The 14,986-nt window shown below is 43.5% G+C and overlaps 1 protein-coding gene across 2 annotated transcripts in view; it reads right to left on the minus strand.

Annotated features, from left to right (window-relative positions):
- fam234b (family with sequence similarity 234 member B) overlaps window positions 1-14,986 on the minus strand; it is a 53,493-nt gene that overhangs the window by 27,215 nt on the left and 11,292 nt on the right. For both annotated transcript variants that reach the window (XM_048617603.1, XM_048617602.1), the window contains exons 4-6: window positions 11,626-11,811; window positions 5,166-5,296; window positions 2,697-2,856 (exon numbers count right to left, since the gene is read on the minus strand). In XM_048617603.1, the coding sequence (XP_048473560.1) occupies window positions 2,697-2,856; window positions 5,166-5,296; window positions 11,626-11,811 (477 nt within the window). The remainder of the gene's footprint in view (window positions 1-2,696; window positions 2,857-5,165; window positions 5,297-11,625; window positions 11,812-14,986) is intronic.

Below are 14,986 nucleotides of genomic sequence, written 5' to 3' on the forward strand. Positions count from 1 at the left end.
CACCACACCCAGTGGGATACCATCACCAGACGTATTCCCCTTGCACCACCCCTTTGTCACCCTTATATAAGAACCACTCCGTCTGGGAGGCTCTGGTCCACTCCTCCTCCACTCCCAATACTTCCCCAAACTCCCATTACACTTTGCCCTGCAATTGCAGAAGGTGTAACAACTGTCTGTTTATTTCTTCCCTCCTCAGTATACAAGACCCCTGACATACCTTCCAGGCGAACCAGTGTTATACCTGCACTTCACTCAATCTAGTCTACTGTATTCACTGCTCATGACGTGGTCTCCTCCACACTAGGCAGGCAAAACATAGACTGGGTGACAGCTTTGCAGAACAACTACATTCTACCTGCAAAATTCCCAATGTTCCTGTTGCCTGCCACTTCAACACACCACTATGTTCCCTGGTCAAAATTTCTGTCTTGGGCTTGCTGCAGTGCCCCAGCAAAGTCCAGCACTATTTGGAAGAACAGCATCTTATTTTCCACTTGGGGATCCTGGAACCTTCAGAACTCAATATCAAGTTTAAGAATTTTAGGGCCCGAGCACCTTCTCCCATATCCTTATCCCAACCCCAAGTCAGGTTTGAGATGGAATAATCCCAATTTACCTGGATGGGTGCAGCTCCAAAAACACTCAAGAAGCTTGACACCATCAAGGAAAAAGCAGCCCGCTTGATTGGAACCACATCCCCAAACATCCACTCCCTCCACCACCGACGCTCAGTAGCAATAGTGTGTACCAGCTACAAGATGTACCGTAGAAATTCACCAAAGATCCTTAGATACGACCACTTCCATCTACAAGAACAAGAGTTAGATGGGAACACTACCACCATCTGCAAGTTCCCCTCCAAGCCACTCACCATCCTGACTTGGAAATATATCGTCATTCCTTCACTGTCACTGGCTAAAAATCCTGGAACTTCCTCTCTTACAGCCTTGTGGGTGTACCTATCCCACATGGATTGCAGCAGTTCAAAACATGGCTCACCACCACCTTCTCAATGGCAACAAGGAAGGGACAATAAATAATGGATTAGCCATCCAATGAATAAGAAGAAGCTGGTGTGCACTCCTTCTGTGCTAAACTATTCTATAAATTCTATGGCATCCTAATCCTAAAATAGAAACTAGTTGCAAAACCATACTTCATCCAATTAAAGGCTTTCCTTTCTCACGCCACCATGTTACATGCAGATATTATTTCATCAGATGAACTTTCATGATAAATTTAGATTTCGGACAAGCTGCACACATTGATGGCCTCTCAGACTCCAAGTACAGAAGGCATATTGAGTAGGAAGTAAAATCAGGCGAGAGATGACAGTGTGGAGATGCTAGAGAGGAGAAGGCCTCGGTCAAAGCTTTTGGAAAGGAGAAGGGAAGTGCTGATGGTGGACAGGTTACAGGAATGTCATTTTAGAGGATCTGACCTCATGGCAGAAGGTGGAGCTGTGAATGATCAAGCTATTGGCGGCACATGTAGCTGGTGTAAATAGATTGATTCCTGAAATGGCAGGAGTGACATAGGAAGAGAGACTGGATATGTCAGGATTATAATTTCTAGAGGTTAGAAGAATTGTAGAGGTGGGTGTAATGTCGCGTAAATGTATGAAATTTTCTAACCGGGATTAGGCAAAGTAAAGGCAGGAAGGATTTTCCTGCTGACCAGGAAGTCCAGAAACAAGGGTCACGGTCTAAAGATGCAGAGCAGACCATTTAAGAATGGAGATTAGGAGAAATTTCTTGACCCAGAAAGTGGTGAGCCTGGGAATGCTCTACCACAGAAAACAGTTGAGATCAAAACATTGAATGTTTTCAAGGTGTTAGATACAGTTCTTGGGGCTAAAGGGATTAAAACGTATGGGGAGGAAACAGGACCATGGGGACTGAGCTTTTTGTGATCAGCCATAATCATATTGAATGGCAGACCAGGTTTAAAGGATCAAATGGCCTCCTACTGCACCTATATTCTATGTTTCTGCGTAACAGATGGCATATGAAATAACCATAGTCCCAGAAGCCCAAGGTTGCTCTGCCATTAGAAAGGGGCAACTGGTGGCATGTTCAACCTGAGGATCACTATGCCTTAGGCGAGGGGCAAGGTTGAGAAGGGAGGGGCTTTAATGGTGACCTTAATCAGTGCGGGAATCGAGCCATGCTGTCAGCATCACTGTGCATCATCGTGAACCAGCCGTCCAGAAAATGGAATCAAGGAGGAGTCATATTGTGTCATAGAGCCACACAGCACAAAAACAGGGAGGCCATCAGGGGTGTTTAGCAAGAAATGAAGGGCCTTGAAGGTTTTCCTTATTGTTGACTGTAGTTGGTCATTAAAACTTGACAGAGATCAGCGAGCAGCAGTGTGTATGTGATTGTCTCAGCGTTTTACATTGACCTTTGTGATGAAGGGGCGAAGATTAACTCTATGTCCCTGCTTGCGGATCAGTTGGATGAATGCTATACTCACACAGCCAGAGGTTCTAGTTCAGCCTGACTGGGGAATGGTGTTGCAATCCGGCACCTCTCTAAGTAGCACCATGGCCCTCTGTGTGTGGCATGGACAATAACCAAAAATGTGGCCCAAGATAGGAGGGGCACAAAGGAGCTGAGGATCCAGATGGGAAACAGTAGTCAAACATTAACGAGGGATCAGGGAAGATTAATTTGGTCTCTCCTCCTTACCATAGCCAAACAGAACGTACAGCGTGCCTCCTCCAGACATACAGGCCTTTGGACCAATCAGCTTGCCCTCACCGGTGACATTGTAAGAAACTGACCGGCCAATCAAGGCCCCTGTTGCTCCTGACACAAATACAAAGGAGATTTCACGAAGCCGACTGGTCTGGAACAGAAACAATTTGTTAGAATAATGCACAGCAAGTCTTGGATATTCACAGATGATTGCATTCCTCCCACCCATCTGAGTGAACTGACTCACTCCTCAGTGAACTGCACTATGTTACTGGAACAGGAGTCCAAACTCTAGGATTGGTTACCCAGTGAACATGGGTTTGAATCCCCGGAGAACTGAATTCAGTTTTAAAAATATGATGTCATTTAAAAGAGACCATGAAGCTGTCAGACGGTCAGAGAGACTGAATGAGTTCACTCACGGCCCTTAGGAAAGGAATCTCTCATTGTCACTTGGTCAGGGCCTAAAGGTACTCCAGTCTCACACACTGGTAAGAACTCTCTGTCAAAGTCATCACCTTGAATATCCTGATCTGGATTGGAATCCTTGTTTCCAAACGAGACCAGATAAAATTTGGCTCACTTACCTGCAGTGGAGTTTATCGGCCGAACTTCCAGGCCAAAAAACCCTCCCAGCTGAAGGAACACAGTTCAGTGCAGCAGTCCACGTGGATTAATGCTGAGACTATGCCCCTTCTGCAGTGGTAGCTGATTTAGTTTGAGGGAGGAGCAGTGGTGAGTAGGTGATGGGGTCAGCAGCCAAGAGTTGGAACAGATTTCAGTTCCTCTAACATTTCCCAGCTAACTATTAAGGTGACCGAGTTAGAACCTTCTGAAGCTTCTAACTGAGAGTTGGGGACATTTTCAGAGACTTCCATGCACCAGGGATCGCCCACTGGAATATTCAACTTCCTAAGCAATTCCTGGCTGTGTTGGGACATCCTCAATGTCTAAAGCACAACTCCAGTCTCCGCTTCAACGACTATCTTACTATCAGAAGATCTGGACTTGTGTGGTAAGAATGGCAAGTGCAGCAAGTTTCCAGAACACGGTTAGAGCCTATGGAGGGGGAAGAATATCAGTTAAAAACAGGCTAAGCCCCGTAAGATCCACCAGCTGCTTCAGAGAAGCTACAAGATACCCAGGGCATCACAGCATTGAGGTTCAGAGAGTTAACGTTTCAAATGAACTTAATGACAGAAGGGAGAGTACTTTGATTGGACGGTCTCTTGAGCAACATTAAGAAATACTTGCTGACACAACATTTCAATGGAGTCAGGAGACATATACCCGTTCTGTTTCATTTGATAAATAAATCCCTCCTCCAAGTACAGATAGGTTGTGGTATCTCCTTTCACCGACTGACTAAACTCTAACGGAGGGCAGCAGTATTCTGGGGGCGCTTACTGCGAGGAGAATGTACCTTAAATACCCATCATGTTACACTCACCCTGATACTGACAAATGGGAAAACGTTGCAGCATGTGCCTGCAGGAGACACTGCACCTTTTGCTAGTTTGTTACAGCTATTATTTTATCAGTGCAACCGCCCATTACATGTGGCCAACAGATCACAGTATCAACATTAACAGCAGGTAGGTTTACTCAAATCTGGGCCACACTCAGTGTGCATGAATACTTGGCAATAGCTGGGGAAGGGTATGTGTGCTCCCGAACAGGTGCAGTGTGCACACAGCTCTGATCACCAAAGCAAGAGATGATGGGGAAATGACGTGATCATTTTTATCCTCACTTTAACCTAGCAATGAACCCAAATGCAAGTAAACAAAATCAGGCTGGTGGTTGGGCTCTCAGTCTGAGAAAGCGACATCAGGGAGATAATAAACAAGGAGGGTGCAGAACTAAATATTCATACAGCATCACTGTTTTCCTTCAGAATGCTCTGAAACATTTAACATCCAATGGGTCATCTGCGAAGTGGGGTCATGGGTAATATTGTGCGCAGGAAGATCCCATAACCAACCAGGGTGACTGCTCAGTGAGTCTGCTTTTTTTCTTGTGTCGTTTTTTGGACAGGATGCTGGCTCAGGCAGTGGGAGAACTCTCTGCTCTGTTTATATCCACCAGAACCTGGTTTAATATATCCCCCAAGGTGATGCAGTTCTGACAATCACATACTCCTTCAGGTCAGAACACGATTGTCAGCAACGGGGTAAATTTTCACTGAGGCTGTTCATTTTAACTCCTCCGACTTACAGGAGGAAGGCAACAAGTAGGAGAGCTCCCACCCAAATTTGCTCAAGGTGTCCAAATGCTGGAATGGGAATTGACTCCCAGAATATTCTGACTCAGAGGCAAGAGCAGTACCACTGAACCAAGCCAGCACTTACTAGGCATGAAGGGTGATTACCACCCTAACCGCGGAGGATGGCATCCTGTGGCTATTGCACTGGAAGCTCTGCAGTTGTTGTCAATCGAAGGCTGAGTGTTGGTCCATACCAGCACAGTAGGTCTGCTCCCGAGCAGCAAGTCTGCAAATCCATCACCATCTATGTCTGGGAGCAGCACAGCTGGGGCGGCTGGAGTCTTATGGGACTGGTACATGCTCTTCATTTCCCATAGGCTACTTCCTGAAAATTAACAGGGAACAATGTGATTACTTACAACAGAATGATTGCTTTGTAATAACATGGTAATAGACAGAGTGCTCTGTAACACGGTGCCCAACCAGATAGAGAGTGTACTTTGTAACAAGAGGGTCTGGTCACACAGAACCCTGAAATAACACAGGGTATTGTCATAGACAGAAAACTCTGTAACACAGCGTTCTATGGAGCTTGTAGGCTTGTGCATGATCCAAGACAAACACGTTTGCAGTTAATGTTGTGCAGCTTGAGAAACAGGCTCAGAATCATTGACCAGGAGACAAGATGCAGACACTGCAACACATTGGGTGTGGGATAAGCGGTCTGAATATTTTGTTCCAGGAAGTGGTCAGACCCACAAGGATTGGATAACCTGATTTGGTCCAGGGTCAGGGACTGGGTGGGTACATTGCATGCAAGGCAGGTAGAAGAGGAAGATTCTAAGCCCTTGGAAATGTCCAATTGTTTTGAAATTCTGGCAAGCTGCATGGAAGACAGCTGGGTAGATGAGCAAACTGACTATGGCATTGTGGCCTAGGAGGTCACTGGAGTGGGTGGCGTTGAGGTTGTATGGGACAGTACAGTCATGGGGACAGATACAGTTCTCTACAGTCAAGAGCTAGAGTCCAGAAGGTTGTGTTACATGCAGTTGTCATGTTCACATGGGTCCTAAAGACATAGGTAGAAATAGTACAGAGGGAGTACGAGAAGCTAGAAGCTAAATTACAAAGTAGTACTTCCAAGGTAATAATCTCTGGATTATTATCAGAACTAAAGGCACTGGCATCATTACTGGGGAAAATGGGGAGTTGTACCACTGGGACGGTCTTCATTTGAATTATGCTTGGACCAGTGTTCTGTGGGTTGCACACCTACAGTAGTAGAGATGGCTTTAAACTAAATTGTGTAGTTGAGGAAACCTATAATAAAACAAAGGGAGAGGACAAGGCAAGATAGCATGATTGCAATTAGGATGATGATAACATGATAGCAAAGGACAGAGTACATAAAGAGAGCACCAGCAAATAAAGGTAGCTATTGCTCGGTAGATACAGAATTTAAACATTGCTCATAGCCATCAGATCTTAAATATTGTTAAAAAGAGACACAAGGTTAATGCTTTTCATCTTGCACCCTTCAGGACAGATAGACAGGAAATCAAACTTGGAATGGGAGCATCGATTTATACAGTACGAGAAGAGCTGTTGAGAAACTGAACAACAGTTGTCATGGAGAGGTAACAGGAACTGTTAACTGTCAATCTTCATCAGATGGAAAAACTACTCAGACCAGGCTTACTCTCATTGGGTGGGATGCTCCCATGGGGAATGCAACAGACACTAGTAGTTTTCATGATCCTAATTTGTGCAGTTGGTAAAGCGCGGATTTGGCTTGATGGCAGCACCCTGCTATCACGTGTATTTACTGCAAAAGTGACCTTCCATGAGTGTGCTCCTATACAGTTAGTAATGATTTGATTAGGGTACTCATCATCATGTAGGATAGGTCTGATATGCCCCAAATCAATACATGTTGAGCAGACGGCTCGGGCACTATTCACTAGGCTGCCTATAAGCTTTATTGTGTAACATGTGGAATATAGGAATCCCAACGTATATACTGACCAGTGTACATAACTTTTGGTAGGCAGCGACAGAGAACATACTAACAGATTTTCCAACATTAAAGAAAGGGAGCTTATTTCAATGGTAATACTATTTCAATAATAAATTTGAGCTGATTAAGCCATGTCAAGAAATTCTTTGATGCAGTTGAGGATTCAAATATCACAAATGTATTATCCACGTATCAGAAGAATGAAAAGCGGAGATAGTTAGTGGTGATTCCAAGCAAGACATGCTTTTCATAGTATACAGTGAAATGTTAGCAACAGCTGGGCCTAGAAGGAACCATGTTGTTACTTTGCAGTAAACTCATGAGTGGATTTCTCCACTAACAGGATGTTACCAAAAAACGTTTTGCCTTTCAAACAAATGCCTAATGTGATCAGTGCTGGTGTGGTATCAGGTATGTAGGAAGTACATCCCAATAACTGGCAGACCATAATCAAACAACACATTCCTTTGACCAATTGCAATGGTCACCATAATCCAGACTGTGCTAAAGTAGAAGTTAATTTCAGGTCATCAGTTGGGCTTGCTGTGCGATACATTGGTGCATTTGAGAAACTTATATATATATATATTAATACACAGGACCTATTCTATGTATGTCAAAAGAAGTTGTGCATACACTGCACCTATCTCATCAAGAAATGGGTCATGGGCACTCACAGTTCCTGCTGCATTCCCTGAAAAATCAGAGACTACCTGCCTACACTGAGATAACAAAGTGTAGAGCTGGATGAACACAGCAGGCCAAGCAGCATCAGAGGAGCAGGAAAGCTGACATTTCGGGTCTAGACCCTTCTTCAGACCCTTTTTCTGAAGAAGGGTCTAGACCCGAAACATCAGCCTTCCTGCTCCTCTGATGCTGCTTGGCTTGCTGTATTCATCCAGTTCTACACCTTGTTATCTCAGATTCTCCAGCATCGGCAGTTCCCACTATCTCTGCCTACACTGAGTACTTTTTCAGTTAAAATTGACATCTCTGTAGCAATCAAGGTCAACCAATGAGCATCTTCTTTTCATGCAGTATAAATTGACGTTTTCTTTCCAAACGTGGTTTCTTGAATGTTGGGCCAGAAGGGTGCAAGACATATTTGAATTTGTGTCTTGTGAGCAGTGTTTAAGATCAGATGGCCATTAGAGAGATAGTTGCAACAGGACAAACATTGGACTGTAATATTCAGGAGAACATGGCACCTTTCTAAAAAAAAAGAGAAACATAGGAAAAGGTGGAGAAGTAGCTCTATTAATTAAGGATGGAAAATGCACAATAGTGAGAGATTGTTTCAGTATTAAGCGTCAAGGTACCGAATCAGTTGGGATAGCAAAGAAGTCAGTATGGAAGTAATTTATAGGCCTCCACTGCGAGCACAATGTAGGACAGGGTAATAGGAAAAAATAATGGGGGCTGGTGAGAAACGTATGGCAATAATCATGTGTGGTTTTAAATCTACATATGGTTTGAAGAAATCAGATTGGCAAATTTTGGAATCGTTTCAGGACAGCTTCTAAGAACAATCAAGTTCTAAAGCAACCCAGAGAGCAGCTGTTCTAGATCGGGTAATGTTCAATGAGACATAAGGGGGCATATTTTTAAGGAAGATTTAAAATCGACATGACAGGCAACTTCTTTTTTTAAACACAGTATGGTTCGTATGTGCAATGAACTTCCAAAGGTGGATGTGGGTAAAGTTACAATGTTTAAAAGACATTTAGACTAGTACATGAATAAGAAATGTTTGGAAGGATATGGGCCAAGTGCAGGCAGGTGGGACTAGTTTAGTTTGGGATGAAAGTCAGCATGGACTGGTTGGACCAAAGGGCCTGTTTCCATGCTGTATGACTCTATGACACTGCAGTAACTTATGACCTGATGGTAAAGCCACCTGTAGGTACCAGGGAACATAGTTTAGTTTGTGGGAGAGAAATTAGTCTAAGATTAGAGGTTTAAAGCCTCATAATTGCCATTATGCAAGTTTAAAGACTGAGCTAGTTATTGTGAACTGAAAACGTAGGTTAACGGACAGATCAGTACAGATAGAGTGCACACATTTAGGCAGACATTTCATAACACTCAGGAAAGATGTATTTTACGGAGATAGAAAGATTCCAGGGGAAGGATGGTCCATCACTGGCCAACCAAGAAAGTTTAAAGATTGAAATCAAATTGAAAAATTTGATTTCAAAGTAGCAGGTCAAAAATTGGACAGAATGTATAAAACAGGAAAGAATGACCAAAACACAACAAGGCAGAATTTACAGTACAGAGGAAATGGGCTAGAAATTAAAAATCAGATACTAAGAGTTCCTACAGGAATTTAGAAGGAAAACTAAAGTGAATGTTGGTCCTCCAGAGGGCGTACTAAGGAACTCTCCAGTACAGAAGGATGTGCATATATCATGGAATGAGAATTGGAATATAGAAATGTATGAACATTGCTGGATTGCAAAGGATTTATCATGTGTTTGCTTGGAATTGCAAAGTCAAAGTGTTCTATTAGCTGTTTACAAAAAACTGAGTAACTTGATCAGCAGAGCTTTTAGAGAGAAATAGGAGTTTTATTGCTTTAATTGTTGAGAAAACAGACCTGAAAAACCCTACCAGATCTATGCTGTCATCATCTAGCAACGGCTTCTGGACTGAGGTAATCGGTGTTTTTTTTCAGTTCACATCTAGAAATTCTGAGCAGTTGCTGGACAGGTTTATAAGGGCAAGTTGTACTGACTCAATCAGTAACAGTCAGAGTTTGGGCTGAAATCAGAACTCTCTCTATCTTCTGGGATCCTGACAAAGGGTGACTGGACCCGAAACGTTAACTCTGATTTCTCTCCACAGATGCTGCCAAACCTGCTGAGTTTTTCCAGCAGTTTGTTTTTGCTTCTGATTTACAGCATCCACAGTGTTTTTGGTTTTTACTCTCTATATCTTTCTCAGTGAGGCAGTTTGAAAAAACGTTCTGAAGTTTCAAGTATCAGCACCTCTGTTTCTCAGCTGAATCTGAAATCTCGTCTAAAGATTTTCCATTATTCTGTGACTGTTAGCAATCAAATCTTATCAAAAGAATTCAAAGGAACTGTGAGAGGTCAACCTACTTTTGACATCTGAATTCACCACTTGACCTATATGGGTGTTTGTTTTTTGCCCCCATCTATCTAAACTTTTTTCCTCCACCCATTACTGCTCTGCAGAATCATGAATGTCTTTGTGCTGTGTACGAATGTGGAACTGTGTTTAGGATTAAGGGGCACATTGTTCAATTCACACAGTAGGAGCACATTACTGCTGATGCTGGAATCTGCACTGAAAACAAAAAGTGCTGGAAATCACAGTGGGTCAGGCAGCATCCATGGACAGACAGCACGATAACATTTCAAGTCTAAATGACTCTTCAGACTCAAAACATGAGCTTGCTCTCTCACCATGGATGCTGCCTGAGCCATTGTGCTTTCCAGCATTTTTTGTTTTTAATTCACATAGTAGCTAGTTAAAACCAGCTTGCCACTTATTTTAAGAATAAGTTTGCCTACAATAATGGTGTTATTTTTGAGTTTATTGAAAAGGTTGGTGGAAGTCTATTTCCTTTTAGGTAATGTTAGGAAAGTGAAAGAAATGGACCACTTTGGTGATTGAATAAAGTATTTATACATTTTGTACAGCACATGGAGTAATCGTGCTTGACTTCCAGTGCACTGCTCCTACCAGAGTCACATCCGTGTCCTGATACATGAGTCACAAAACTTTAGTATGCAGGTGCAGGGAGTGATTACGGAGGCAAACGGTATGTTGACATTTTTTGCAAGGGGAGTGAAATACATATGGGAAGTTTTGCTACAGTTGTACAAAGTATTGGTGAGACTACATCTAGTAGTCCTGTGTACAATTTTTGTCTCCTTATTGAAGAATGAATATAACTGCATTAGCAGTAGTACAGAGAAGGTTCAGATTCCTTGGATGAAAGGGGGGAAAAGGTTAGACATGATGAGTCTGTATCCATTCGGGTTTGAAAGAATAACAGGTGTTCTCGTTGAGATGTACAAAATCCTGAGCAGAATTGATGCTGACAGATTGCTTCCTCTTATGGGAGAGACTAGAACGAAATGTCACAGTCTAAAAATAAGGGGTTTAAGACAGAGCTGAGTGAAAAAAGTTTATTAGTCCTCTGGAATTCTCTTCCTAAGAGTGTGATGGAGGCAGGATCGTTGAGTATTTTTAATGCAGAGTTAAATAGATTATTGACTGTCAAAGGCTAGTGTGGAAATTCAGCAAAGTAGATTTGAGGCTACACTCAGATCAGCCATGATGCGATCAAACAAGAGACCAGGCATATTCTTTCTCTTAATTTGTATGTGTGTGGAGTGCACTCTCCAACACGGAGACCAAAAGAACTGCAGATGCTGTAAAATAGAAACAAGCTCAGCAGGTCTGGCAGCACCTGTGGAGACCTCTCCACAGATGCTGTTAGACCTCTGAGCTTTTCCAGCAATTTCTGTTTCTGGCTCTTTAACATAGAGTCCTGTTGTAGGGTTATGTAAAACTGTAGTGACAAATCTCCTGACATTCCATGGGACTAAGAGCTGGTTAGTTGCATAGCCACCTTCAATAAAAAGGAAACTTGTGAAGATTCTGATATGTCACATGGGTCTGAGAACAGGTCTCCAGGATGTTACTGTTAGGGAATGCTGTACCTGAGCTGCTGTTAACAGCCTTCAATATGTGACTAATTCCAATCAGCAGGCAGACGGAACCTGGCCCTCCTAGATAGCCGATGCCGCACTGGATAAACTTCAGTTGCTCTGGGGCCAGGGATGTCCACAGAATGTTGCCGTCAACCCCAGATAACACTGCTACCGACACGTGAAGTTTCAATGCAGCTGCGGAGAAAGCAGACAATCAGACAATTCACCATATCACCAGCATCCTGACTTACCAGCTCCTCCATTATATACGTGATCTACTATTCTGCAAGCTTCCCATTTCTCTGGCTGACTCTCACTTACAGTTCCTCTCCTCCGAGTTGCCAATTATCAGGGGTCAGCCCGTGTAGCAAAGTGTCAGCAGTCTGTTCCACCACAGGCAGGGGTAAAGCTGGCCCTGCAGCTATTTTCCCTCTGAGCCGAATGGCCAGGAGTGTGCAGTCACCAGCAGCAATCATGAGCAGGAAACCTGGATGAACCAACCAATTCTGGGGATCAGGCCAACTTTCTTGTTACATGATGCAGACCCCTTGGCTCCTGTTAGCAGACAGCTTCTCCAGGTGATTTTTAGTAGCGATTCAAGGGGACAAGCTTCAACGGCCAACTAGTGCTGGCCTAGACAGCATCACTCATCTAAGAATGGTTCATTTGAAAAATAAATAACATTTAACACTTACTACAGAAAGGTTTTCTTAATTAGTTTAAAGCGTGCTTTTTTTTTTGCTAATTTGCCTTGCTTTTATAGATCACTGAGGGACTTTCCAGCTGCCTATAACTGCAACGTTAAAAAGTTCTGTTTGTCACAGGTCATCCTCTTCTCAATGGAGGCAATCATGTCCCTCTTTACTGTCTTCATGGCAGAGAACCACATGGACTCTGGTTCAGCTTATTCTACTTAAAACAAACATGTTTGGACTGGTCAGCTAGCAAACAGACAACTGTCTGTCACCAAACCAAAACCAGAAGCACGTGGCAACACAACAACAACTTGCATTTTCATACTGCCTTTAATGTAATAGGATACCCAAGATAATTCACGAGAACATTATCAAATAAAACAGTCGCAAAAAGAGATATCAGGACAGCTGACCCAAGTTCTGAGGAAGTATTGGACCTGAAACATTAACTCTGATTTCTCTTCACAGATGCTGCCAGATCTGCTGAGCTTTTCCAGCAACTTCTGTTTTTGTTGCAAGTGACCAAGAGCTTGGCAAAAGAGGTAAGTTTTAAGGGGATAGGAGGTTAGATATAGAGAGAAGTGGAGGGAGGGTATTCCAGAGTAAGCTGAAGGCACAGCCACCAATGTGAGCAACTAAAATTGGGAACTGCAAAAGACGAGAGAGTTAGAGGAGCTTAGAGACCTTGAACTCCTATAGGGCTGCAGGAAATTACTGGAAAGGAAAGGGAGTGATCTCAGAGAAATAGGGTGAAGGATTTTAAATTAGAGGTGTTGTCAGCTCAGACACAATGAAGTGTGCAAGTTGATAGTTAAAAACACTTGCTGAGAGTTAGGATACTGCCATTACAGTTTTGGATGTATGCAAGTTGATGTAGATTGGAAGCTGGGGATCTGGCCTGGAAAACACGGGTCTAACCAATTGGAGGTAATAAAGGCAGGAATAAGGCCTTTGGCAGCAGATGGGTCCAACTAGATTATGTTATGGATATAGAAGTGGGGTACCTTGAAATCAAGAACAACATGCAGAGTACGGTCTGGCTCAGCTTCGGGCAGTTGCTGAGAATGGAAAGGGTGTCGGGGAACAAGAGATTATGGAAAGGACAAGCACAATGGCTTCAGCTTTTATTTGCAATCATACGGTTTATCTGAACAAACTATTGGGAGACACAGACACACGAGGTTCAGTGTTACAGAGACACTGAGAGACACAGACACACGAGGTTCAGTGTCACAGAGACACTGAGAGACACAGACACACGAGGTTCAGTGTCACAGAGACACTGAGAGGCACAGACACACGAGGTTCAGTGTCACAGAGAGGGACACAGACACACGAGGTTCAGTGTCACAGAGAGGGACACAGACACACGAGGTTCAGTGTCACAGAGATACTGAGAGGCTCACACACGAGGTTCAGTGTCACTGAGAGGCACACACACGAGGTTCATAAGACCATAATACATAGGAGCAGAAGTTAGGCCATTCAGCCCATACAGCCTGCTCCAAAATTCAATCATGGCTGATAAGTTTCTCAACCCCATTCTCCCTGTATCCGTTAATACCCTTGACAATCAAGAACCTATCTATCTCCGTCTTAGATGTACTCAATGACCTGGCCTCCACAGCCTTCTGTAGCAGTGAATTCCATAGATTCACCACTCTTTGGCTATAGAAGTTTCTCTTTATCTCTGTTCTAAAAGGTCTTCCCTTTACTCTAAGGCTGTGCCCTCGAGTCCAAGTCTCTCCTACCAATGGAAACATCTTCCCAACATCCACTCTGTCCAGGTCATTCAGTATTCTGTAAGTTTCAATTAGATCTCCCCTCATCCTTCTAAACTCCATTAAGTATAGACTGAGAGTCCTCAAACGTTCCTCATATGATAAGCTTTTCATTCCTGGGGCCATTCTCGTGAACATCCTCTGAACCTGCTCCAGGGCCAGTACATCTTTCCTGAGATATGGGGCCCAAAACTGTGCACAATACTCCCAATTGGCCTGACCAGAGCCTTATAAAGCCTCAGTAATACATCCCTGCTTTTACATTCAAGTCCTCTCAAAATAAATGCCAACATTGCATTTGCCTTCCTAACTACTGACTCAACCTGCAACTTTATCCTGAGAGAATCCTGGACTAGAACTCCCAAGTCTCTTTGCACTTCAGACTTCTGAATATTCCCCCCATTTAGAAAATAGTCCATATCTCTATTCTTCTTACCAAAGTGCACAACCTCTCACTTTCCCACGTTGGACTCCATCAGAAACTTCTTTGGCCACTCTCCTAACCTGTTCAAATCCCTCTGCAGCCTCCCTGCATCCTCAAAACTACCTGTCCCTCTACCTATCTTTGTATCATCTGCAAACTTAGCCAGAATGCCCTCAGTTCCTTCATCTAGATCATTAATGTATAAAGTGAAAATTGTGGTCCCAGCACTGACCCTTGTAGAACACCACTTGTCATTGAGATGTTGAGAGACACACACACACACACACGCTCGCACACACACATACACACCAGGTTCAGTGTGACAGTCTCACTGAGAGACACACGTGCACTGGGGACAGTCTCACTGAGTGACGCACCCCAGGTTCAGTGTCACTGAGGTACTGAGTGACACACGCGCCGGGTACGGCGTCACTGAGATACTGAGAGACACACGCGCCAGGGACGGCGTC

Source organism: Rhincodon typus, chromosome 37 (assembly GCF_021869965.1).
Source record: "Rhincodon typus isolate 14 chromosome 37, sRhiTyp1.1, whole genome shotgun sequence".
NCBI lineage: Eukaryota > Metazoa > Chordata > Chondrichthyes > Orectolobiformes > Rhincodontidae > Rhincodon > Rhincodon typus.